The sequence below is a fragment of the Coturnix japonica genome, chromosome 5 (genome assembly GCF_054131305.1).
Source record: "Coturnix japonica strain WE chromosome 5, WE-NBRP24, whole genome shotgun sequence".
Taxonomy (NCBI): Eukaryota; Metazoa; Chordata; class Aves; order Galliformes; family Phasianidae; genus Coturnix; species Coturnix japonica.
The window spans coordinates 19,284,340-19,309,420 of record NC_140667.1 but is presented as its reverse complement, the minus strand read 5'-3'; the positions used below and the strand labels follow the sequence as shown (position 1 = coordinate 19,309,420).

Below are 25,081 nucleotides of genomic sequence, written 5' to 3'. Positions count from 1 at the left end.
TTCAAACCTAAATGAGGGAAAGCACCGAGAAAGATAATGAATAAAACCTCCTTGACAGGGGCCTCACTTTTCTGAGAAACTGTTATATAAGCTGCAATCTCAGGATTACTGTGAATCTCAACCACCTCCATTTCTGTGTTTCCTTGATACTCTGCACAGCCATGAAGCACATGCTGCCTTCCTAGTGTGGAGATTGTAGTCTTCTCAACTTAAGGATGTAATATTTTCAGTGCCAGAGTAGAGAAGAGGATTGCAAGCTTGAAAGATGAGGCTAAAGGTATGTTGTTCTTTAAAGTAGAGGCAATGCATGGTGAAAAGAAGCTGTAAATCAAGATACAAAAAATTAATGCCTCTGGGCATGTCCAGAAAAAAGCTGAAGAGTGGATTATCTTTTGTCTGACAGAAGAGAAGAACGGCTCTTTTGCCCAGACTAAGTATTGAACTCCATTTCATTGAAATTGCTTCAGATTTCTATATTGGTATGAATCTCAAAATCACTGACAGTCATTTCAGTGGAATAACTCCTGTTTATAGCACTTGATGATTCAGATCAGTGAGCTTATCATAGTTTTTGAAGAAACAAACAAGAAAACATGTAAGAGTAGACATGAATTCATGTATTTGGCCCTTGCCTGGGGTCGATATCAAGTTATAACAGTGGTATGTTCTCTCTGCAGATCCACCAGGAAACCACAAGACAAAAACCAACAGCATGTGAGAGTTGGTGTTTGACATTCTTAGATCAGGAGCTTAGCTGACAAGCAAAGCTCAGGCAGGAAATGTTTAAACTACATCTTTGTGTCTACAAAGGCTTTTGTAACCCTATTCTTCATAAATCAGTAACCTACTTCTCAGCTGCTGGGAGTGCAAACATTTCTCTTGTTAATAAAGGAAATTATCTCTAAGGAATTCTCAACCACTGGAAAAAAGCCTCACTAAAGTAGTAATTCTGGGTAATTCTGGGTGTAGAGATGCGGAAAAATTGCCTTAATTTGGAGTACAACTGGCCCTTCTTTTGTGAGACATTAATTGTAACAAAACAAAATGCTGAATGACATCGAGGTGCTTAAAGACCTCCTTGGCAACAAATGCAGCACAGCCAAGGCTGTACGTAAGAGGGCTCCCAACCTGCAGCTGCTTGCCCAGCCCCTAAGTCTGTTGCCTTTTGCAAGGGGCACTGTGGGCACTGGCACTGTGAGGCAGTCCTCCACTAAGCAGAGCCCAGTACCAGTCCTGCATTTGGGAAAGCAGCTAGAAGAGCAGTGAGCCAGAAACCCTGGATTCAGCTCTACTCTCAGCATCCCCTGTGAGCTACACTCTTGAAGTTACTAGTAACCAGCAAATACATTCATTCTGACAAACTACAGCCTGCCATCTTTAAATCTGTTTCTGGAGACTGGCACTGCTGGAAGGAGACTGCAATAAATGGGCATATGGAAGAGAAGCAAGAGAAGTTATTGGCACAAAAAAGGTGAAATCTGTTGCAGGGAAGCTCCTCCAGTTTTTCCTTTGGATTCTCCATCACATAAATCCTAACTTTGTTAAAATTCATGCTTCCCATGCTTAACTCTGCTAATGTAAGTAGGAAAGATTTTTTGGTATAGGATCCTCAGTTTCTCTAGCATCTCTGAACTCTGAAACTTTACATCATACTTAATTCTTAAAGGAGATCATGAAATATTTGTGGAAATATTTGTTGTTTTGTGCCAGAATAAATGAAGGTCACATTAACTAGCTATGAGAAACTAACCTGTTTTTAAATACATGTGTGTCAGAATGAGGATACAGACAAAGGAGTAGATGCTCCAAGAAAAGAATAATAATGTAATTCTAATACTGAAACTCTATAAATTATGTATAATTTATGTTTATAAGGCCAGAAAAGATCACTGTGATTACAGTCTGCCTTCACTGCGTCGAACAGGGCAAAAAAATGTCACTGAAGTCACTCATATGTGCATATTTTATATCTGACAGAATATTCATCATCTCCATTTCATAATTCCAAGTGGTGAAGAACCTACAACAAGCACTGATACGTTGCTCCAGTAGTTAATTATCCTCTTTCGTATAAAGATTATGTTTATCTGCTTATCCTCTGCCCTCAGTCCTGACAGCCAGCCAGAAGAGCTCCTGACATGCTGTCTTCTTTGATAAGAGTGGGCAGTGCTGGCCAGAGACAGTGGGGAGAGGCCAAGTGCAAATAGCATCACATCCTTCAGATGATCCTTCCTAACCAAAGTAGTCTTGCTGCAAGGCAGAATACATTAGACTAGGTTTAGAGCTGAACCAAGGTGGTTATGCTGCTTCTGTCACCCAGAAAAAAGACACAGAGCAGCAGTTTGGGAATCTTTGCAGAATACCCTCTCACTCTGCTGACATCCACTGTGTTCAGGACTGTGGTCAGGCAGCCTAAGGAAGGAGCTCCTTCTTGAGCACTGGTAGCCACTATTTGTATCACAAAGACACGGCCACAAACACACATAGACATTACTCCCTGCTCCCACCTCCAGACAAAACAGACAGTCCTGGCCCAGAAACCATCTTGTGTTCTGCGCCACCTTTGACCTACGACATCTGCTGCCAGTGTCAGCAGCACTTAGGCAGCTTCCTTCCAGGTCACTGCTCTGGATCTAAAAGCACACAGTAGTCCTGGAAACCACAATGGTAGTTTTTTCCCCAGAAAATCTTGACACTATTTAAAAGAGCTGCTGTTAGCACCCACTGCTGGCAAACCAACCTTCAGCTGAAGGAAAAGAGAGCAGATCCTTTCACTGCCCAATTCAAACCACATGTTTGCAGTAACATTAAAAGCTCATGTATCTTCCTCATCATCAACCTCTGAGAACATTACAGCAGCAACTGGAAGAAGTATTTTCCTTCATTTCTGCTGGCCACTGAATGTGGGCTTTAAGCTCATCCTCACTGCTGCCCCAGAAGACTCCTGTAATGAAATCTAAAGGGGAGACAGATCTGGTTAGGTCACAGTTTGTTGCCCTGAATCTACTTAGACACACCAGAACTCCTAATGAAATCCACTCCACATCTATTTACTAGATTAGAACAGCAGGTGTGCTTCCAGATGAACATTTTCAGAGGAGCATCTCTGCTGAGCCATTCGAGGAGAGAACTTCCCATTGCTCACAAAGGTCTGAACACTGCACAACTTGTCTGCACTCCATATAGCTGATCCTGTGCACACAAAACTGCTGTCAGCCTCACTCCATAAGGCTGCTATTCTCCACTCCACTCCTGAGATTCAGGGGAAGTTGCCAGCTGAGGAGGCTGGAAGCTGCTATGAGGGACTCTCACTGAAGGTGAATAAACACATCTCTGGTCATTTCTGCTCTGGCAGCAATCTGATAAAGCAGCGAGATTTTCTCTTCTTCAGCAGTTGCCAAGCCAGAAATGCCTTATTTCAGAGAAAGTTAATGAACCTGGCAAACCACATCCTGCTGCACCATGAGGGGCAAGGGAAGAGAAAATTCTTGCTGGCAAAGTAAAGAGCATCACAGCAGAAAGCTATAATGTACCCTGAGAGTGCTTTTTTTTTTTTTTTTTTTTTTAATGGGGGACCAAGGGCCAATGTTGGACAGGCTCACCTGTGCTTTCCAGTGCATGCAACAGCCTTACTGATTTCCAGATGGGTAAGGTATCATATGCAATTTGCCCTTGATCAGACTGCCCTTCTCATCTTCTTGGAGCAGCAGTCTGATGTCTGACTGGCAATGCTTCCTTTCCCAGCTGGAAATGGCTGCCAAGATATACAGAATATACATATAGAGTATATCTTGCACATATTTTAATAGTGGTTATGGAAATGAGGAGAAAACGTGGATTTTTATGTATGAAAATGCCTTCTGTTTTTTACAGGAAGGCAACAAGCAATTCATATTTAATGTCACATCATTTCCATTACAAAGTTGTATTTTATTCTAGTGTGATTTTGTGCAAGAAAATTGGAAGCAGTTCTAAATTGCCTGCTTTTCTGCTGCAGCAAAATGATAACCTGATTTTTCTGCCTCACCCCTGGACAGAGACACAGCCATACTGAGTTGTGCTGTTATTGTTTACCTTCTCTGCCACTGACCTGAGAAGCATTGCAACTTTCTAGAAGCACATTGAGCTAAGGAAAAGAAAACATATGAAGACCCCATCTGTACACTGCCATGGCCCTAGAAGAAGCCAGATAGTGTCTACATCTGTGTCAAAAGAGCTCTGCACCACCTACCTTCATGTGAAACTTCTCTTAATAAATGTTCTGAAACATGAACTCATTGACTGCTTTTTAGCTGTCCTTTTGGGGCTTTTCCTTTTGCATAAGGATAGCACAAGCCTTGATTTTATAGAAACTAGGCTAAAGATTTCAAAGTGTATTAAGTGTCATAGTCTAAGTTCAGAGCCTGCAGGCATGGAAATGAAAACCAGTTTGCTGCCATTTTTGGGCAATGGAGTAAATGCACACAATCAAAGAAATGGACGGTCCTTCAACAGTGTTACTGAACTCAACTCTCTCATTGCAAGCTTGTGAGAATCCCTTTCACATCTAGATTTCAGACTTCTTACAGGCTCTCTAGGATGCAGGAATTAACAAAGTTTAGGCTTAGCATCATAAGAGACAGATGCTGAGCACAGCAGAAAAACTGAAGGACTGTATTTAAACACCAACTGTCTCATCCTTTAATCACTGATTTCATTAATACAACTGAGATTGTCTCCTTAGGATAAAAAAAAAGTGGCAGGTAAACTCAAGAGAAACAGCAAAAAATGCTCTCATTATGGGTCTATTGCACTTAGACTTATTCTCTTTTTTTGCTACCACACTGGTAGGACTTCCAGCGTCACAAAAGCTGCTGGACTACTCATAACTTCGTCAAAATGAATGTTCTTACAAGGCAGATATATACTTTTAAGAACAAAGACGATACTACGTAGCAGCCAGCTGACCTACATTCACAGCAGAAGACATACAGCTGACCCACAGGGAGTTGTATCTAACCTACAAACACAGAAGGAGCCCTAGTGAAATGGACTGCGTCTTTCACAACGATAAACTAAGCAGAAGCAGCAGCACGGGGACAGATTTTTTTTGCTATTCTGTGTAAGAAACAAACTAGATCAATACTCCAGGATGAGCTACTGCTGCAGAGAAACACAACCCAGAGTAACTCCTGCATTCTCAAAACGTCATACTCTGGGTATGCAAACTCAAACCAAGACACAGGAGCACCCCCAGCTTGGGTGTCAGCAGTGAATGACATAGCAGCCTGGGCTGAGCTCAATAAACCAAGAGAGTCCTGGGGACTTGATGTAAGCAGGAATGCTGCAGCAATGCCAGTATTGTTGTGTTTTCACTGGTGCCCACATAGGTAGCAACACTCTGCCACAAACACATTTTTGCCATGTGAAAGCAGAGAAGAGAGGAAACAAAAATCCCCAGGCCCAGGGAAGCACACCAGTGATGACTGAGGCATGAGGAGAGAATCACATGCACTTAGGACCAAAGGCTTAACCCTTTTTTAGTTATTAATATTACAGGGAAACAAAAAGGAAATCAAATGAACAAGTATTTAATACCTCCATAACCTAGTCTGAAAATTAAAGGCATACAACATCAGATAGAACATTTGTTCAAAATTCTTACCAAACATCAGCTGAAAGAAGCATTCAAGTATGCTAGAAAAGCTTTTTTTTTTTTTTTTTTATATTAGTACTGGTGTACTGACTAAGAGATAACAACACCTCTTGTTTTCACAGTGCTTTAAGTGCCTTATAACTCAAGTTCTATGAAGTAGCAACTCAAATGATTGAGCAACCTTTTCTTTTTCTTCCTTCCTTCAGTTACAAGCCTTAAGAATGACTTCTTTACCTTCATGCCTCGCACTAATGCTCCATGTGAGATGTTATTCTGTCCTAGATTCCCACAGAATGACATATCTTAATGATTTCTTCATCAGAGGAGCAATATCCACCTGGACACACTTAGCTGGCAATTCCTTCCTGCAGTTCCTTTCCCTTGGAAGGATCACATGAAAATTGCGAGGGAGGAAATCTCATGATTCCCTCTTCTGTTCAGGGAAACAGAAGCATGCATACACACAAGCTTTGTAAGCAAAGAACATTACATAGAAGATACGAGCCATAAATAATTAGTACCACTTTCTAGTACAAACATCCCAGAAAGGCCCCATTAGCTGGCTGCCCACACAGACTAAAGTGGCTACAGCAACTACACCATCTAGATGAGAGCTGCTCTGGAGAGATCCTATCATCCATCCTCCTGCTGGGACAGTGAGTGTAGAAATCAGGGGGACTGAGTTGTCACCCAGCTCCTATTTTCTCTCCATCAGCAGTACTCTGAAGATAACCACTAAGAAACTTCAGAAATCTGTGCTTTCTGAGATGATATTTCCATGGAGATGTTCCTGAGTGTCTCCAGCTGGTGTGTTAGCTACAGATTTGTTTGTTTCTCAAAGGTATGACATACTCTGATTTAAAGAAAATAGACAGACCATGCTGAGGTGTGCAGAGAGGAGGTTTGGCTGTTGGTATTTTTGTTGGGGTGGGTTTTTGTGTGTGGTTTTTGTTTTTTGTGGTTTTTTTTTTTTGTGGCATGTATTTTTCACATACAAACAAATTCTAATTTTACTTTTCACTCCAAATAAAGCTCTCAAGAAGAGCTTTAACCTTAACCTGGTTATTTTTTAATCAGTCCCTGTATGCAAGACATTCTGGAATCCAGCTTGCGCACTGTGGAAAAGCCATCTTCACATATTCTGTGAAAGAATTAAATTCTCTCATGGGTGGAAAAAAAATGTTTCCTGGAACATGAGGGAGTTTCTGGCTCTGCTGCTGTGATTTGTGCAATACACACCAAAACTTCAGACTTCAAAGTTGAACTGTCTGATATTTTCTCACCCATTTTGTCCCTCAAGACATTCCTCTGGTCAAAAACCTTGGATTTAATTTTATGTTCTATATTCCCTCAAAGGAAATGCTTAACTGTTGCAGGAGTTGCAAAGCATGTGATCAAACATATGGGCCATCTCTTAACGATGAATAATGAATGCACCATTTCTTGGGCCGTAATTAAAACTGAAGAATAGTTTTCATTCCTATTGTTGATCTGGCCATTTGTATCACAAAGAATAAACAGTTTCTTGCCTTATTACTCCTAGCATGAATTCACAGCTCATCAGTTCTGTGAAAGGATATTGGTAATAAATATTCCATGCTACATCTCAGTAATGTACTGATGTATAGGTAAGTATGTTTCCTACCAGCTTCCTGCTTGCACACATGTCAACAGGATCACGTTCACAGACACATACAGAAATACAGATCAGATCCAACTAACATAAAAATATAATCACTGCAATCAGTTTACATGTCTTTCTGCAATTCAAGTGCTTTAAAATACGACTGCAATTTGCAAGTCCATATTCTACTCTAACATATCATAAAAGCATTGCACCAAAGTGTATTTTAAACTATCAAAATACAGATCACTGTATTCCCATTTTCTTCACTCACATCTTAATTTAAGAACAACACAACATTTCCAAAGAAATGCCTTTTTAAAAGCCTGAGAATCAGATCCATTTCTACAGAGTTGCCATACATAACCATCAACATAAATCACAAGATGTATGATATGATATTTATGATATTTAGTTGTCTCCTGAGATTTCTCCATTTCCTCTCCCCTCCAGTTCTCAAGCCCCAAATGCTAGAAACATCTCCAGCTTTCATCTACCCTAACAAAAAAGAGAGCTGAGGATTCCAACACATTTACAAGGCATTTGAGGTGCTGAGCACAGCATCTGATGATTGACAGCAGGTTACCAACACCATTGTGAGTCAGGCTGCAGCCATGCATGAAACTCACAATTAAGGAATAATTTTTGCCCTTCCAGACAAGACAGTGGGTGTTTAGCATGGTCTTTCATTAAAAGGTCATTCTTTAAAGGACTTCTGTGTCATAGAAGCATAGAATGGCTCGGGTTGGAATGGGCCTTAAAGACCATTCACTTCCAAACCCCTGCCATGGTCAGGGTTGCCAGCTCAAGCTTCTCAGGACTCCATCCAACCTGGCCTTGAACACCTCTAGAGATGGGGCACCACAGCTTCTCTGGGCAGCCCACAGAGTAAAGAATTCTCACCTAACAACTAACACTGACTTAAACCCAAATGAGCTACTCAGAACAAGCTTTCTAGTTGCCTGTAGAATAACTGATCCTCAATAAAAATGGCCACAGTACATACAACCACTATTCTCACTTAATTACATCACTGCAATGTTTCCAGTGATTCAGAGCCTTAACAGAGAGAAAAAGATACTTAGAAGGTATCATTGCCAGTTTCCAACTACAGTTGCAAATAGATGCCTGTTCTTCCTCCACCTGCAAAACTTAGCCCTCCTATTCCAACCTCTTCCCATAAATCTCAAAGCATACAACAACAATCTTAGAAACCAAGCCACTATTTCTGGCACCTGAGGGAACCCACTGCACCCCAGGCCAGCAAGGTACTGCAGAGCAACTGCAGCCAAGGTAAATCATGACACTACACTGGTGCACTCATGGCCCTCAGAAAGAAAAGCATCATTAACATCAACAAAAGTGCACAAAGCATACTCAAGGCAACAGAAAATTCAAGGTCAGGAAGCATTTAGGAATGTATAATATAACTTTACTCAATGCAATATTTTGTCTTAGTCTTGAGGATGCTGTACTGTCCCTGCATTATGCTCCACTGGGATCTGTTCATAGAAAACACTGCCACCAAATTTCTCCTCACCTCTCCTACACAAAGAACGATGGAACATATAGACAAAGGTATTTTGAATGAGTACAGAGTGAAAAGGTTTCTTCTCAAGGCTATCAAGAAATCTCAGCCTTCAACCCCATGCTGGCTTTTAGGGGCTGCTAGAGCAAAATTTCAAGTATGTAGTACAGTTTCTGAAGCAGCAGGTATGTTGCATTCTCAGGATTAGCTACATCTTTAAATAGTACACAGCTGCTGCAGTTCAGAAAGCTGCATTCCTTCAACCTGTTCTAGTGCTGCAGGTCACCCACCAGCAATCCCTTAGGTGGCAATAGTTTTGGAGGCTATTCCAGAAATGCTCATCTGGAGAGCAGTTTTCAACTGATGCAGGTGCAATGCAGCATCCTGCCACCTTGAGCACAAACACTTTTGGGCTTCACTAGATCTGCCCTATTTTTTTTTCCCCCTGTTGCAAAGCGTAACTTGCAAAACAATTCATAGCATCAAACTTCACAGAAGTCACCCTTTAAAAAAAGGGCAAGGTTGATCAGCAATTTTCAGAAGACTTGAGGAAACGTTATCAAGCAGCCCTGGTGTTTTGAGTCTCTACTAGCAAAGGAGTAAAGCTAAGAAAGAAAGAAAATATTTTAAAATTAACATCTTGCAGCTATTTTGTGTTCTCTCATAGCAGAAAGCCTAAATGGATGACTTGCAGCACAGGAAATAATCACAGGAGGAGACAAATGCAGTGTTTCAACTTAAATCATTGCAACAGTTAACTGAGCATTTTGTGGCAGCAAGCAATTTAACCAAGTACGTTTTCACATAATTAAGCAGCAAACGAGACGCAGCCCACAGGACCTGAACGTGTAATTGTCAGCAATTACATTACGAAGCACTTTACGCACACACACATATATATACGCCTGTATACGTATCTGTCTTCATACACTTACCGTGCAGCAAGGCATGGGTGTCACGCTGGTCTCGAAACAATAGCTTTACAGCCTAAGGCAGAGCAACCTTCCTCTCACTCTCATCTCGGGCAAGTCAGTGTTTCTGGAAGGTGGCCAGGCAAGATCAGATTCATCAGCCAATAAAATTGTCCAAAGCTGCCGTTACACAGGAGACTGTTCCTCTGGCTGCAGGCTCAGGAACAGCCAATAAAGAAAACCAGCATCAGAGTGCGGGTGAGCATTTTGCCCCATACTAAGGGTCTGCTTTCCAAAAATCCAACCTTGCTCTGCTTGTGCTGCTGTACGCTGTCATCCCAAATGAAAAACAACTTGCACTTGACTTGCCTGGTTAAAATAGATGCACGGCTATTCGGAACACTGACAAGGGTAAAGAAATCAGTCAGTTGAGCAGGTGCCTCATGAGCTGGGCAGCAGTACAGTGACATCCAGAGATATGAATTCACGCTCTTAGTGGGGGTGGCACATGACACCTAGCTTTGTAGGGGAGGCAGGAGTGGCTGCTGAAATTGCCTAGTATTTACTTGAGAACAGCGAAGCTCATGGTAGGCATTGTAGAGACCACTGAAACATCACCTCTGTTCTGTCTTCCAGAGCTAGACTTGTTATGCAGGCAGCGTGAAGCCATTCTGCCTCATCCTGGACTTCACGGCCATTTAGAGGAGCCCTTGATCTCACCCTGCCAGCCTATGGCAGCAGCAGAATCCCAGCACTCAATCAAGAGTAGAGGAGGCCGTCTTTCAAGCTGGCTGACACCCGGGGACATCCAGGGGACCTTGGCCTTCTTTTTCCTGGGAAAAACAAAAAATGTCAGCCTTAGTAGTGCTAGCTGAGCTGGAGTGAATCCTAATGATGCTAAAGCATTTGTTGCAGTTGTACATGACAACAGGTCTAAATTAACACTAGAATAAAGAACAGGCCTTTACGCTGCCAGTTTCAAAATGTGTGTTTCAACAGTAGATGAAGCCTTTTGCTATGAAATCCTGGTGGAGAACAAAAATACTGCTGGTCTTTACACTCCGGCATACCCCCATTCTGACATTAACATCTGCTAACATCTTTGAGGTAAAAACTCAAACTGAGGTGTTTCATCTGCAAAGCTGCCTCACTATCAGATCTGTGGACAGCCCAGACCAAGGCCTGTGCTCCTGGTGACATTTATTCCAGCCTACTGACACAAGTGAAAAGCACACACCATCCCACCTTCACTAGTAACTTCACATTCCCTCACCTGCAGTTGCTGCAGGATGAAGCTGTCAGGAGTGCCAACAACCCCCTTACAAAAAGCTGTACCACACCTTGAAATGGGAGGGGTTTCTTAATGAAAAAGCACATGGTAAGGAAAAATGGGTTATGCTAGAATAGGGACAGTGAAGCTGTCATGAACAATAACCACTCTTCCCTTTCATGGGCTGATGCCTTTAATCTCCCATGTTGATAGAAACAAATTCTCATTTAAGTGAGGCTACTTGTGCTCTCTTTATGTACCAGCAGCACAGCCCCTTGGGAAACCACAATCCAGAGATGGTACCCCAGAGCTCTGAATGCCATGTTACACTGAGAGAGATGGAGAAAAGTCTCTTGAAGATCCACATGTTAAGAACAGACAGCACACAGGCATAGCCTAACTGCATTCAACAGCCTGGACTTTGTATTCTCATCTTGGAAAGCTGCATGCGTAAGCATTCACAGTCTCTGTCCTCCTTTGATGTAAACAGGCACAGACCCACTCAAATTCACAGTTTTCTTCCAGCTGGGGGATTGGATGCTGTCTTTGGAAAACATAGGGTTTCATTTTGAGCCACTGTAGTGCATATTGCCCATTTGATGTACACTCCCCCTGAAGGAAACTACTTTGTGGGTGCTTCCTCAGAGTAGTCTTGGTGCCACCAAAGTGGCTGCAGAGAGATCTGCTACCACAAAGCTTATCATTCATCATACGGTTCAGCTTTAGTGTTTAGCAGTACCAGAGAGTATTTTCTAAGCTTCTTTCTACACATATTTGAGGTGTGTTTGGCTCTAATTAATTTGGAACAGTGCAGGGAGTTCAGCAATTTTCCCTTTCTCTCTCACATCCCTGTGTCCCACTTTACTTTTAAAGTGGTAAGGCCCATCTAGATCAAGGCACCAGGAGAGAGAGAGAAAGATAGAAGAGACTCTGACTGAATTAGAGAAAGCTGACAGGGCATTTCATCACCACAATCACACACCCTGAGCTTTTCAGAATTCATAACAAAAGGGGCCATGCAAATCTGTAATTCATTGCTACAGCTGAAAGGGAAAAAACCTTACCGAAAAAGAAGAGAAGAAAGTAGAACCTGCTGAATCTGCACACTGAGGAGTTTCCACAGCATGCTTACGCTTCACCTGGGACTGTGTGAAGTAGGGCATTTACTGCAGGGAAAGTTACATTACTTGCTACTCTTCCTATTAGGAAAGCAGCATGCAGGAAGCCTATGACACATGAAAGAACTGAAGCACATCTTTGCAGTTAGAGCCAACACAGTTAAAACTGCATCATGCTTCTCCAACTGGGAGATTAAAAGCTGCTTCGTTCTTCCATCTCCCTCTGGCACCTGGATATGCAGCTGCATCTGTGTGACCCCAAAGATGGGGTCATGCACTCTTGGCCTCTAGCAACAGTCTTGGGTTCATGCATATTTTATGGACCCAGCATGTTAATATTTTTACATATATGTATGTTTAGATACATTTTTGTATGTAAAATCTCAACGTTTAAGTAGAGCATCCTGATTTTTGAGGGACAGCTATAGTTTACCCAATACTTCACACCTACTTTGAGCACAAGTGATAGCCGGTGGTGTCATTTTCCATAGATTTATCCTTTCAAGCAAGGAAAGATTACAGTGTGAAAACAAAGGGAAAAAACAGTGAAACAGAAGGGAACTCAGACTACTTTTTCTACTTCAGTTCTAAGCTGCCATTTCTAGAAACACTGAGAAACCTAAGCACAGTCTTAAGTGGACAACTTCAGTATGTGCCAGAACGCAAGTATCAGTCCTAGGACATCCTTCAGGGTTCTATTTCCCTGTGTGTTGCTTGCACCTGTGAGAAGCAAGGCAGCACCAGGCTCTTCTTTAGAGGGAAAGGCCCAAGCATAGAGGAGAGCCAAGACTGATGGGCAGCTGATTCAATCAGCCCTCATGCAAAAAGGGGAGGAAAGGCCCCATTCTCAGTCCCTGGTGGCTTCACACACTTCTAATTCAGGTGCAGGCCTTGGTGAGCAAGAAGGATGATGCCAGCTGTGCCAAAGTACATAATGACAAATGCACAGTTTACCCACTAAGAAGGAAAAAAGGATTTTAAGCTATTCATAATGAAAAAAGTCACATTGCTCAGAACTCATTTTGATTCACATGAAGCAACTTTGCAAATCTAATACTGCAGCTTTTGGCCTTTAATATTATTGACAGGAAAACTGAACTCAGACAGGCCTGCCTAAGTTCTCATTTCCATGCACACTCACATCCTTAAGTCAGTTTGACACTGCAGTATAGAGTCGGCGCCCTCTTGTTGGCGTCCTCATTACCATTTGTAATGAATGTAACATCTTAAAGCATAAATAATTTATGTTGCAATAGCAAATGCGGTTTGGAAGGAAGTTATTTGGGGAAACTGGGATCAGCAAAGGCTACAGTGAGTCAACACGGGCCTCTCAGTTTCCATGGAAGTACGAGCAATGCTCTATCTGCCTTATCTGCAATCAAACTGCAGCCCAAGCAGGCAGCCAGCTCTAAGCATGGAAATACTGCATCAGATTATCAATCAGGGCAGCCTGAAGGATACGTGTTGTACTGGCCTTAGCCACAGCAGGAACCAAATCTTTTTCAGCTCAGCTGCTGACTTCTGTCCCACCTTAGGCAAACCCCAACTGCAACAGGGAGGAAATCTGTCTAAATAAATGAGAGAACTTCACCAACAGCTGTTCTGGCGTAAATACCTTGTCACCTCCCATTTTGTGCTGGTTGAGATGAGCCTTCCTCTGCTGCATTCGGTCTAGTTTATCATGCATTATTTATGTTGCTCTGTCTGAACGCTGAAACACCCACGAACAAACCAGCCACTCTCACCCCCTTCCACTTGCACAAGGACCAACGTTCAGATGATGTTCAGATGCATCAGCAGTGGGAGCCTCAGCCCGGCTGCCTCGCACCGGAGAGCCCCAAAGGACACATTTATCTGTCTGGTTTAGCTCGGACCTCAGGGAGCCCTGAGGGGACGTTTTGGAGCAGCGAGGCTCGGATCGGCTGCGCGCTGTGAGGAGCGCCTCGCGCTTCCTGCCCACCGGCTGCGCCTCGCGACGGTGCTGCGGTGCAAAAAGCGCATGGGGGAAAAGCGGGGAGAGAAGGGCGAGGAGCAGCCGAGGGCAGCGATAGAGGACGAGGAGAAGCAGCTCCCGGTGCCGGAGCTGAGACCTCTCTCCCTTCGCTGAGGAGGGACGGCCGGGTGGAGCCGAACCTGCTGCTGCTGTTCTACAGGATCCAAGCTTTGCACTCGTTCTCTTCTTTGGGCCTTATGTTGCCTCTCTGCTACTTATGTGTGGTTTTAAAACCTGCCGTGCGAGCACATCACTGCCTGTACCTCCCCGTGAGTCTCCTCAGGGTAGCAGGTCCCGCAGCTATGCTCACCCACCATTCTCAGGTACTCTTGCATGTAACCCCATGCAATCAAACACCACACGCCCTTGCTAAACACAACCAAATATGAAGCAAAGTCCTCTGCAGTGTGCATGTTAAACATTCAGCTGCCCTCAGCAAGGTCACTGATGCACATGCTTTAAGTCCCCTCTGTGCTCCACAGGACCACACATGAGGACCACGAAGTCTCTCAGAAGAAAAGCTGCCCTAATCCTCCTGCATGAATGGTTCCCAGCTTTCAAGTCCACGGACAAAGTTGAACAGAAGAAAAGTAAGAAAACTGTTGCTGCCTTCTCTAATTCAAGTACCAGACAGCATGGCTTGCACTTTATTCCATCTCCCATTTCAACCAAAATCAGCTTTTTGTGTTAGAACAACAGTATTCTCCTTTTAATAACTCATGCTCTATATTGTAGAAGAGGTGCAGATCTACCAGCCCAGCTCCCTTGCCTATGCTGTACAACACACCAGCAAATGCATCAAAGCACCATGTGCTTTTCTAACTTCTAAGGCTTCCCCTTCAGCCTGCATAGTGTTACTCAGCTGATCTCTTAATTTCCTACATGCAAAAATTGAGCTCTTTGTTCTGAAGGCCCACAGCTTTCATCTGTTGCCAAAGGAGAACCCATCTGGGTGCCTTGACTTCCTCCCTCTGTGAGGAGCCCTCCCTGGAGCTACATTCAGCCTGCCTGCCAGTGCTACCAGGAATAGGGAAGGTAAGGAGCAATGGGCATCCCCAGGCTGTGGCCAGGGCTGGGCTTTCAGCCCTGCAGTGAAGCCCAGCCTCATGGGCAGCTGCAAGGGCCCTTCCTGACAACAGAGTTGTCACACAACATGGGTTACCCCCCCTTGCAGGTCTTGGCCCATTTTAGGCAGGGGTTTTCCTGCCTGTTGCAGCCCTGTTGTGTCTCTGATTTCCTGTTCTGTGGCTGCCCTTGGCATGGAGAGCCCTAGGCTGCTCCTGGGGACCAGTCCATGCCAGGAAGACATGAGCTGCCCTGCCAGCTCATTTGCGAGGCTGGCAAGGCATCACAGACTCGGCTCTGGCAACCTCAGCTTCTTGGCCAGGCTCCTCCATTGCTTTTACATAGAAATGACCAGATCAAAAAGTCAGGCACACCCTCAGATGGCTGTTTCATTCCAAAGTCTCTTGCCCTTCCAGCCTGGCCACTCTCATACTCACTGCCTGAGACCTTGCACAGCTCTCACTCCCACCTTATGTTTCAGTCTGATCTTGAAGTTATTTGTTGCTGTAATTAGTCAATTGATTCCCTCATATGGGAACAGCAAGCCATCCTAAGACTTTCACTTCAAAGGACTTTTGTCAGATTTGCCCCCAATAATTAAACCATCTCCACTCCAGCAGACTGCTTTTGATCAAGAACATGCAGCTTCCTCCTGTCGGTGGGTCAGGGAAAGCCATGGTTTGATCAGAGTGCTGGCAGATGTCCTAACGAGCAAGAGAAGCTCACTCTGTTATGCTTAGCAGTTTCTGCCTTTCAGACACAGGAAATAATCATTGACTATTAGCTTGTAAGAATTTTCCTTACACACTAGCAAAGTTAGAAGGCCACTGTCAGCTTTGAGTACAATGCCTTCCCTATGGAGACTGATTAGACTCTGTACTAAACTCACCTTACTGCTGGCCTGCTGTTTTTTGTACAATCCCAAGTTATTAAGTTGTTATATTATCTACAAAGGAATTATTTAACTGCGTGAAAATATTACTTCCCTTTTCTCATGTGATGCAAGAACAAAAGGCACAACAGCCTCCCTTCTTCAAACATTTGCAGTGTACATCTGCAGTAGACCATGCCATTTGTTACCATCACAGTTCCTTAGTTTCAGCACAGCAAAAACACGCTCCCCTTCCCCCAACCCACGGGAAAGCAATCCAGCACCACAAGGCAGCTGCTGGCAAAGGTGTCAGCTCATTTTGTCCATTCTCTTTGTAATATTTTAATTGTAATTGCGGATGTTTTTTGTTTGTTTGTTTCCACAATGAAGAAATTGATCGTTCAGACTTTGAATAACCCAAAGTCCCCACTGATTTTATACCCATTCTATATATTTAGCTGGAAAGAACTACTCGTGAATATATTTCAAAGGCACCTTTGAAACTGTTCTAAGGTGGTTTTTTTTTTGTTGTTGTTTGGTTTTTTTTGTTTTTTTTTGTTGTTGTTTTTTAATCTTAAATAGTCCAAAAAATAGTAAGCAATTGAAAATGCTGCTCATTACATTGGCCACCCCGTATTATCTTGTATTCCACTCAGTTACCAGTTATACTCATCCAGCCATGCTGCTGTATGTAACATCTCACTAGAGTGGGTCCCTTCCCTCCTTGGTAGCCCTGTCACCAGCCCAGAAAACACTCAGTTGACTCTTAAAGAGACATCCTGCCTTTTCCAGTCTAAACTAAACAGCCAAACCCTTCAAAGTTGGAACATTTGATGAGTGAAAGAACAATCCAGAACTGCACTGGTGTGTTTTGTAGAGAGAGCAGAGAGAGCAGCCTTTGCAGATTGAAGTGTTTGTTGTGTTTTCACATTGATTCTGACTCTTCCTAGTAAAAGCACTTACAACATATCTATCATTTTATGCAATAAATCAGGACTGTCATGTTTCACATACAATGAGTTGCCCATATTCTGTAAAACAATGCTCCATGTGCTTCTCCTAACATCATCCAAAGCCAGTGTCTTTCAAAGAGTCTTAAGTTTCTGGTTTGGAAGCAACACTGTGCCATCCTCAAACTGACATGTAAAACTTCACCCTATGCACTCAAAGTTAGAATAACATCCTAGCATAAATGTATAAGTAAGATAAGAGAATGCTGTCTTGCATGTGCTGGCCTATTTCTACACTAAAACCTATGTGTAGGAGAGCCATCAGTGTTGCTGTATCATATGTTCAGTTCTAGACAGCAACTCAGGCTATTTAGATGGATATTACCGACTGGCATCTGTGTATTCTCAGATTCCCTGGTCTATGACCCCACCACTTCCTAGCTTTGTGTTTAGTTTTGCTGCAAAAAGCCTCACACTCAGCTTGCCAAGCCCACATGCAAGCCATTTGTTTTGGGTATGCCTCTGTTCCCATCCTGACTTACAAGAGGAGGGAGCAGGGCCAGCATCACGTCCCACACACATGCCTATACTCAGCTACAGCCATGCTTATAAAAAACAAAACAAAAAACCCCCACAATCTGTCAGTAGTTTTGCATTGACACCTGATTGTGTTTTAGGTCAGAGTTGGAAGTTGAAGTAACTCAGCAGACGTTGCCAGATGCTTTAAAAGACACATTTAAAGTCTCCCCGAGGAGCTATGTAAGAAAAGGCATGGGAGAATCACTGTCAGCATTACACACATGCATGTAAACAGATCCATTACTGAAATAGCTTTTTAACTGTTATCCATCATTAGCAGTATAAGCATGATGATTGTTTTCCCCATATTTACTGATATCTGCACTGTGCTCAGCAATGCTATAAATCCGTTATTGCTGGGAACAGCTGCAGAGCAGACTGATGAGGAAATGAGTACAGCTGATAACCCTGAGTAATGTCAAATGAAATGAAAAATGGTCAGACCGGAGCCAGCACACCTTGGACTACATGAGCCATCAGAAAATCTCTAGGCACCAAGACTTGAGTGAAAAAGCAACTTTCCAAGGAAAATAGTATTATTTGACATGATCACCAGCTACCTTACATCATCAGGCTATCACTGAACTTAGGAGCTCTTCAAACAAGTTCTCTGACAGAGCATACCCCTCTGTAGATGAGCCATACGCTCCTACCCCCTCCAAAGCTGGCAGACAACCCTACAGTCACAGCAGCCTGAACTGAAACTCTGACACAAGTCAGAGCTGTCAGAGAAGGGCACCGCACCTACAACACAGGGAGAAGGAAGGGGAAACAGCTCATGGGATGGAAGGAGATAAACAGAACCTAGGAATTAAGTAAGAAAGTGAGCAGCCTGGCAGGAAAAGCTGTCCTTGGAAAGAACAATGTCAGCATGTGCCATCTGGAGGCGAAAGGCAGAAATGAACAGGCTACATCTCCAGTTTCAGCAGTCGCCTTTCAGGTGGATATGTCCCATAATCACAGCTGATATAAGAGCTGCCTTTAGCACAGAGCCTGTCTTCCTTCTGAAAATATGATTCCAGCACCACAAATACTACAGGAAAAAAAAGCTGTCAGTTAAAAACAAGTCTAAAAGTCCCTTACAGCTTCTTTAAAAATTCAGGATACACGACTTCTTGTCCACCCTTCAAACCAAGGGCAGAAGCATGGAAGGGTGTGAAGAGAGCACTGCCTCTCTAGCACACAGCACCATGCTTCCAACCTTGTAAGCACTGATGTCCAGAACACCTGACTCTTTTCTGGTCACCTGGGAAGCCAGGGGTAAAACATGAGTTAACGTAACTTGTTTTCATTAGATTGACCAGTCTGCCTTTCCTCAGCATTTCCCTGTTGGGAAATGATACTAGTTCCAAATGACATATACTTGGAGTCAGAAATCGCAACAGGATGTTTCCTCTGTTGTGTGACAAACTGAAAAGAGCTCTCTTCAGCAGTGCCACACACTGAAAAAAGGAAGTAAACTAACTTCTCTGGCAGAGAGATGGATTGGCACTCCTACCTCCAATGTAGGAAAAAAACAAACACCAATCTTTATCTGCTTCTCATGGATAAAAGCACTCCCCCCCCCCCCCCCCCCCCCCCCACACACACACATCACCTAGAAGCTGTTAAGACCTTGCATCTTCCCCACTACTAAGAAAGCTTTTCTTTTCACTCAAGAAAAGCACAGCATGCAAAACTCTTATTTTCCTTTTTCTTTTTAATGACCCCATTTTTCAACCCTCTTCTGCAAGAAACATCCACATCCCCAGATTCCATTCACTGCCTGATAACACCCAACTAGGAATGGCTTGCTAGGGCAGCAGTATTTCTCACTCTATCACCAGCATCAAGTAAAGAACAGCACAGAAACGTCATACTCTTCTCCCTGACCTCCACTTCTTAGTCTCAAAGGAAGAGAAACAAACGGATACAAAGATGTAAGACTGTAACATGATGGAAAATGCAATGACAACATAGTAGCAAAACCCTAGGCTACAGCAAGGGAAAACTTGCTCAAGTGCAGTAGACGCAGAAAGGATAAAAGCTGCTTACCTCCAGAAGGGTTCAGGTACACAGGAACCTCCAGCAAAATCCACTTGCCTCCACTGCCAACCCTTAAATGAGGTCTGGGAAGGAGTGAATCCTGGCTCTACCCCTTCTGGTCATCCAGGTACATTGCATACACCTGAGCTCCCCTGGGTTGGCCCTGCCTTTCCACCAGGTACTCAGTCATCACTTCAGGTGTGACTCAGCATTTCTTCTACGCAAGACCAGGTACAAAATGTGATTTCCAGATATACTAGCTCAACTCCACTCACCTGAATAGATTGCTAACATCTGGTAAGAATTAACAACTGAATGAACAACCACCTGCAATAAATGTCTGTGAGATCAGGCTGAAAAATCATGAAATTTCATGGTAGACACCAGATGGACAAGTGATTTCAAGAACTGTAGCACAGAACACTGCATATTAGAACTAATTGGCTGAATGACTCCAACCCATCACTGTACAATGAGAGTGCACTTACGCTGTCCTTCCTTGGCTTAGCATGTGAGAATAAGAGCCATCTTCTGCCAGATGAAGCTTCTGTCATCCAGTTAGGTAAAAGTAAATAAATGTGAACAGATTGTTAAAGAATTAACAGATTGAGTATGCCTTTAAATGGCACGTTAGCTACATTTACAAAGTCACCAGTACCTTCTATGGCATTTTACCACCTTTTAAAATCTGTACATGGCTGAAACAGTAGCAGTGGTATTTCCAAAGCCATGAGAATGCATCACTAAATAGATTTCCACATGCCTCGTGGTCTACAGGAGCAGCCAGAACAGTTTGAAATATTTGAGCTTCAGTACAGTGAACAACGAGCCTGTGTGATGCAAGGAAATAAGTGAGGGATTTTGCTCCCTAAGTCTCCACGAAGCAGACTGCCCGTGGCAATGGGAGTCAGCTGCTGTGCGTCCTGCATGGAAGATTCATCAACGTGGTTTCCACAAGTCTCACTGAAAGTGGTCAGACAAGCATCGTGTGCCTGGCACATGCACCCATTTGGAGATTACAGGATAATCATCTCGCTCTTCACAACACACCACAGTCATTTCAGAAAAGGGAGCAGGGTTGCCATGTAGGATCACAAGATCTTACAGTAAATGTCAGCACCCCGTGATGAACTGGTGCTGAGTGCCGGTACCTCCCTTCAGGCATGTGATTTTCTTTGGGAGCGATTCAGATGAGCATCAGGAATGGAAACGAAGAATTCTAACAGAACTGCAATTAGCTGAGATGTTTTGTATGAACCTACACTTGGGTAATTTGTAATCCTGAGTCTTTCTGGAAGCAGCTGAGTGCTAGAAACACCAGCTCTCACCAAAGGTTATCTCTATGAATGGAAAACTTCTGATGGAGTTTAGATGAAGGCTTTGTTCCTCTAAATGGTACCAAACTCTTTGGTTAGAGAAAGGTCAGGTCCTGGTCCTGCCAACTAAATCTCAGTAACAGAGCAGTACCTGTTTAGGGAGCTGTATTTGACTGCCATGCAAATACAACTTGAACACCACCTTAGAGAATTGGCACCCACTTTCCTTACCAACTCTACAGCCTTTATAAATGAAATACACATATCTAGGCAAATTAATTTTCATTCAGAAGAAAATGAAAAGACTACCAAGAAAGGAAAGTGACAGAAAGTGCTCCAGATGATGCTTTTTAATTGTTACTTTTATATTTTTAAAAACAAATCAAATTAAACAAACAACAACAAAAAGCAACAAAAACATCTTAGACATGTGCTGAAATTTCCTGTACAACAAATATGAAAACAATAAAATTTGTACATCATTTCAAGATATTTAACTAACAGTCACTTATTCGAAACACATCAACTTTTCCCTTCTTAAGCAGGCCTCAAATGGGAAAAAGGCTGAAACAGAAATGCAGGAGATGCAATTGCCACACAGTGGAGCTTTGAGCCTGGAAAGTGAACAGATTTAGTGAGAGAAAACACTGAGTGAAGAGACAGATCTCAGCAATTGTAACACAGAGAACTTCAGAAAAAAAATCTGCGGGAATTCAAGTCATCTTGGCCAACAGGGATCCATAAGAGATCCCCCGTAGAGGATTACCTGCAATCCTGTTCTTCCCACAGAGATATGCTATGAGGCATTTCCTACTTACTCACATTGACAATACGTCCAACTTTGTCTTAAACATTTTAAGCCTTACCAACTACTTCCACTTATGTCTGGGATCAGAGGGTCATTTAGTTTCAACTTGAGTCACTCGCAAGAATGATTTACTTTCAGGAAAAAAACATAAGTCACAGAATTGTTGAAGTGGATGCCACTGTATTAAAAATGGATGCACCTTAGATGATGACAAGTGAAACTTTGGCACCTGTTTCCAACACCAAAACAATGTGTTAGATACTTTTATTTTCTGCAAGACTAAAGACTATCTAGGTGGTGGCTGGGCAGAAACCCTTCCTATTCCAGTTAGTTTTCACAGGTTCTACTGCAACATAATGCAAAGGCAGGATCCAAACTAGGACTCATCTCCCCCTCTTCTATGCTGTATAAAAGAAAGGTCTTCTGAAGCAAAAGAGCATTCATTACCCTATGACAGCAAGCTCCTGGAGAAATGAATACCAGCTCTGTGCTCCGCACAGATGAGTAGTATTTAGAAGATGGAAAGGAAAGAAATGAAGTAACTGTAAGGGGCAGGCTTTCTGCCTCCCCAGTTCCTTTGGAATGGTTCTTTTTGGTCCCAGTGGCTTATTTGTCATGTGAGCACTATAAAATCCACTATGTGGAACACCATTTTGGGTGGGGTTAGGCAGGATCACTAACCTCATGGACATGGCTTGTTTTTGTGGGTATTTATGTGTGCGTGTTGATTTAAAAACAAAAGAAAAAAGTAGTTCAAAGAAAGAGAAAAACAAATTCAAGAACCCACAAGTGGCTGCTATGAGAAAAAAAGCTGAAGCACTTTGTGGTTGGTCCTCCAGATTTGCTCACACAACACACCACAGTCTCACACTGTTGTAGAGTTCCTCCAGTTATCTGTAACGTTTCAGCTGTGCACCAGGAATTCCTAGATTTTCCCAAATCCTGAACATGGCAGCTATTTCTGACAACTCTGCCAAAAACTAAGAAAGAAAGAAAAAAAGAAACAAACAAGAAAAAAAAAATAAAAATTAAAGGCAGCAGAATTCCAGGGACTCTGGTTCTTAAAAGCTTCACAAGATTTCCACTGCTTGATAGTTCTTCTACAGCGTTATTCCAAAACTTCATATTCCTTTGCGATGCAACCAGTGCAATGATCCGAGGATCGAAGAAAAAACCCTACATCCCCTCCAAAGTACTTCAGAAGTCCTTCATTGGTAACGCCTTTGTAAGTCTAGCGGTCATGTACCAGCAAAATAAACCTCATCAAATCCTTGGCTTGCAAAATTGGCAACTATGGGTTTTCTGCACATTTGCTCCATTTTTAAAAGGACCAGTTGAAATAACAGCAGCAGTACATTGCAAACGATTATAAAACAATTACATTATATCAATGAGATGCAAGCAGGTAAGATGTACTTCAGTTCTGAATGGCTAAAACAACCAAGAAATTGGTCTTTACAGCAGAATTTTGTGCAATTTGTTTTGGTAGGATCAGTAAAGCCAGTCAATCTGTTTGGGAGCGCTTGGATGCTTGGAAACTTAGTTCAGCGTTTTCACAGATTTAAACATTTGAGGAAAAACAACAACAATGATATAAAGACACCAACCTGAGTAAAACTCTATTAGAATAGAGCAATCATTATTCAGTAAATCATATATTGCACCTTTAAATAAATCATCATTGTATAAAAACAGGAATATCAAGCAGGAACAGGGAGGAGCTCTTCCGTCCTTCATACGCACCCACACACACCCCTGCACACACATCCACGTATGCACTTGCTCAGTTTTTCACTACAGTTAAAGCTCTGAGTGACACATCACACTCCTTTTCCTCTAGCAGAGGCACCGAAACATTAAGGCAGGGATATTTGTGGTGAAATGCAAAAACAAAGCTCACCTCCAAACTTCTGGAGAGTCCTGCCAACAGTGCAACTACAGTTAAGTTTGACATAAGCCTTATTTAAAAATCTGTGTTCTCATTAAGAGTTTCAGTACAAAAATAGAATCTCTGCTGTTTTTTTGTTTTTTTTTTTTGTTTTTTCCTAGAGTAGGAACTAGAAAAGGCACAATTTCCAAGTACAAATGTCCATTTGGAGGAGGTGTTTGTACTCCTTTTTTAAATAAGAAGGAAAATCCAGAAAAAAAATAAATCACAGAGGCACATATCTATTAACTAAGTAACCAGATACAGCAGATAAAATATGGTCCCCAAACTTATAATTAAATATATTAAAACAGCCCACAAGCCTGGTGTCTGTAAATGAAATCATATAAAATTGTAATAAAAAGCTTGTGTTATTATTTTAATACTTAAACTCTAGTTCATTGTTCGTACTGCAAATGCTATTTCACCTATCAGTACTGTTAAATTCCCAAGAAAAATCAGAATTCCTCTGTTAACTTTAAATAGTTTCTCTTTTTATCAATCCATGGCTCCTGCCAGCATTGTCTTTTTTCTCCTCCAGAAGATCATTTCTTCACATGAGGACAGAACTGGACAAACCAGACGAGACACTGCACACAATCCTGGAAAATGTAAGAAGAACATCTCCCTTTCTCATGCACAGACAACAGTTCTTGGAGAGACTGCACTGCGTCCTGCTTATGCGTGATAGCCATTTGCCTTCCCAAAAGCTGGTTCAGGGGTGAAGTTTTCATAGATTGCCATTGCTGTCGTGTTTTGATAAATAAGATCTGTTTTCTTCTCCTTCTGTGATCTAATGATATCCATGACACACTGGTTTAGGAAGACGTACTGGTCCTGATGGGAGAAAAATAATAAAGAGAATAATACAGTTTTAGCAAATGACTGATTTGGAAAGTAATTCTGCTCCCAAATCTTAAGATTCGCTTTTTGAATGCATTGCATTGGAAGTTATCATACAGTTGGTTTTTAAAATGTATATTACATAGAAAATGGAGCTAGAAAGGATCTCATGATATTACCTAAGCAATCCCAAGTAAAAAACACTACGATTGTATTTACTGCCTTGCTCAACATCTCATTAAAAGATTTTCATGACAGAGATTTTACAGCCTTTTCCAAATCAGCTTGATTTAATCCACACACCTTTCCAGATGAAAGCAGTAGTTCCATCAGGAAAACATATGTTCCTGAAGATCAACAATAATATATGCAAAGACCGCTTGACTTAATGTTATCCTCATAGCTACAAGCCAGAATTAAACTCAAAAGGGTAGAACAAGCTGCAAAAAATCTTTTTCAAGATATGATTCTAGATAAAAACACCAGTTTTTCAAACTACCCTTTAATGAGATTGCTTGGATCTACAAACTTCACTATGACTTCCTTGACTGCAAGTGCATTTGTAGAAAGAAATGAGGCAGGTAGGAGGTAAGTTTAAATAAGGGTGATTTCAGGTTG

The 25,081-nt window shown here is 42.4% G+C and overlaps 2 protein-coding genes across 7 annotated transcripts in view; both read right to left on the bottom strand.

The window, feature by feature from the left end:
* Nucleotides 1-9,822, bottom strand: part of OSBPL5 (oxysterol binding protein like 5) — a 149,562-nt gene extending 139,740 nt beyond the window's left edge. For both annotated transcript variants that reach the window (XM_015864185.2, XM_085548653.1), the window contains exon 1: nucleotides 9,723-9,822. In XM_015864185.2, the coding sequence (XP_015719671.1) occupies nucleotides 9,723-9,737 (15 nt within the window). In that variant the 5' untranslated portion in view covers nucleotides 9,738-9,822. The remainder of the gene's footprint in view (nucleotides 1-9,722) is intronic.
* Nucleotides 9,823-21,220: 11,398 nt separating this feature from the next.
* Nucleotides 21,221-25,081, bottom strand: part of PTPRJ (protein tyrosine phosphatase receptor type J) — a 66,007-nt gene continuing 62,146 nt past the window's right edge. For all 5 annotated transcript variants that reach the window (XR_014946526.1, XR_014946523.1, XR_014946524.1 and 2 more), the window contains one exon: nucleotides 21,221-24,457. Coding sequence is in view for 2 of the 5 variants with exons in the window: in XM_015864221.2 (XP_015719707.1) it covers nucleotides 24,299-24,457 (159 nt within the window). In the remaining 3 variants the exon portion in view is untranslated. The remainder of the gene's footprint in view (nucleotides 24,458-25,081) is intronic.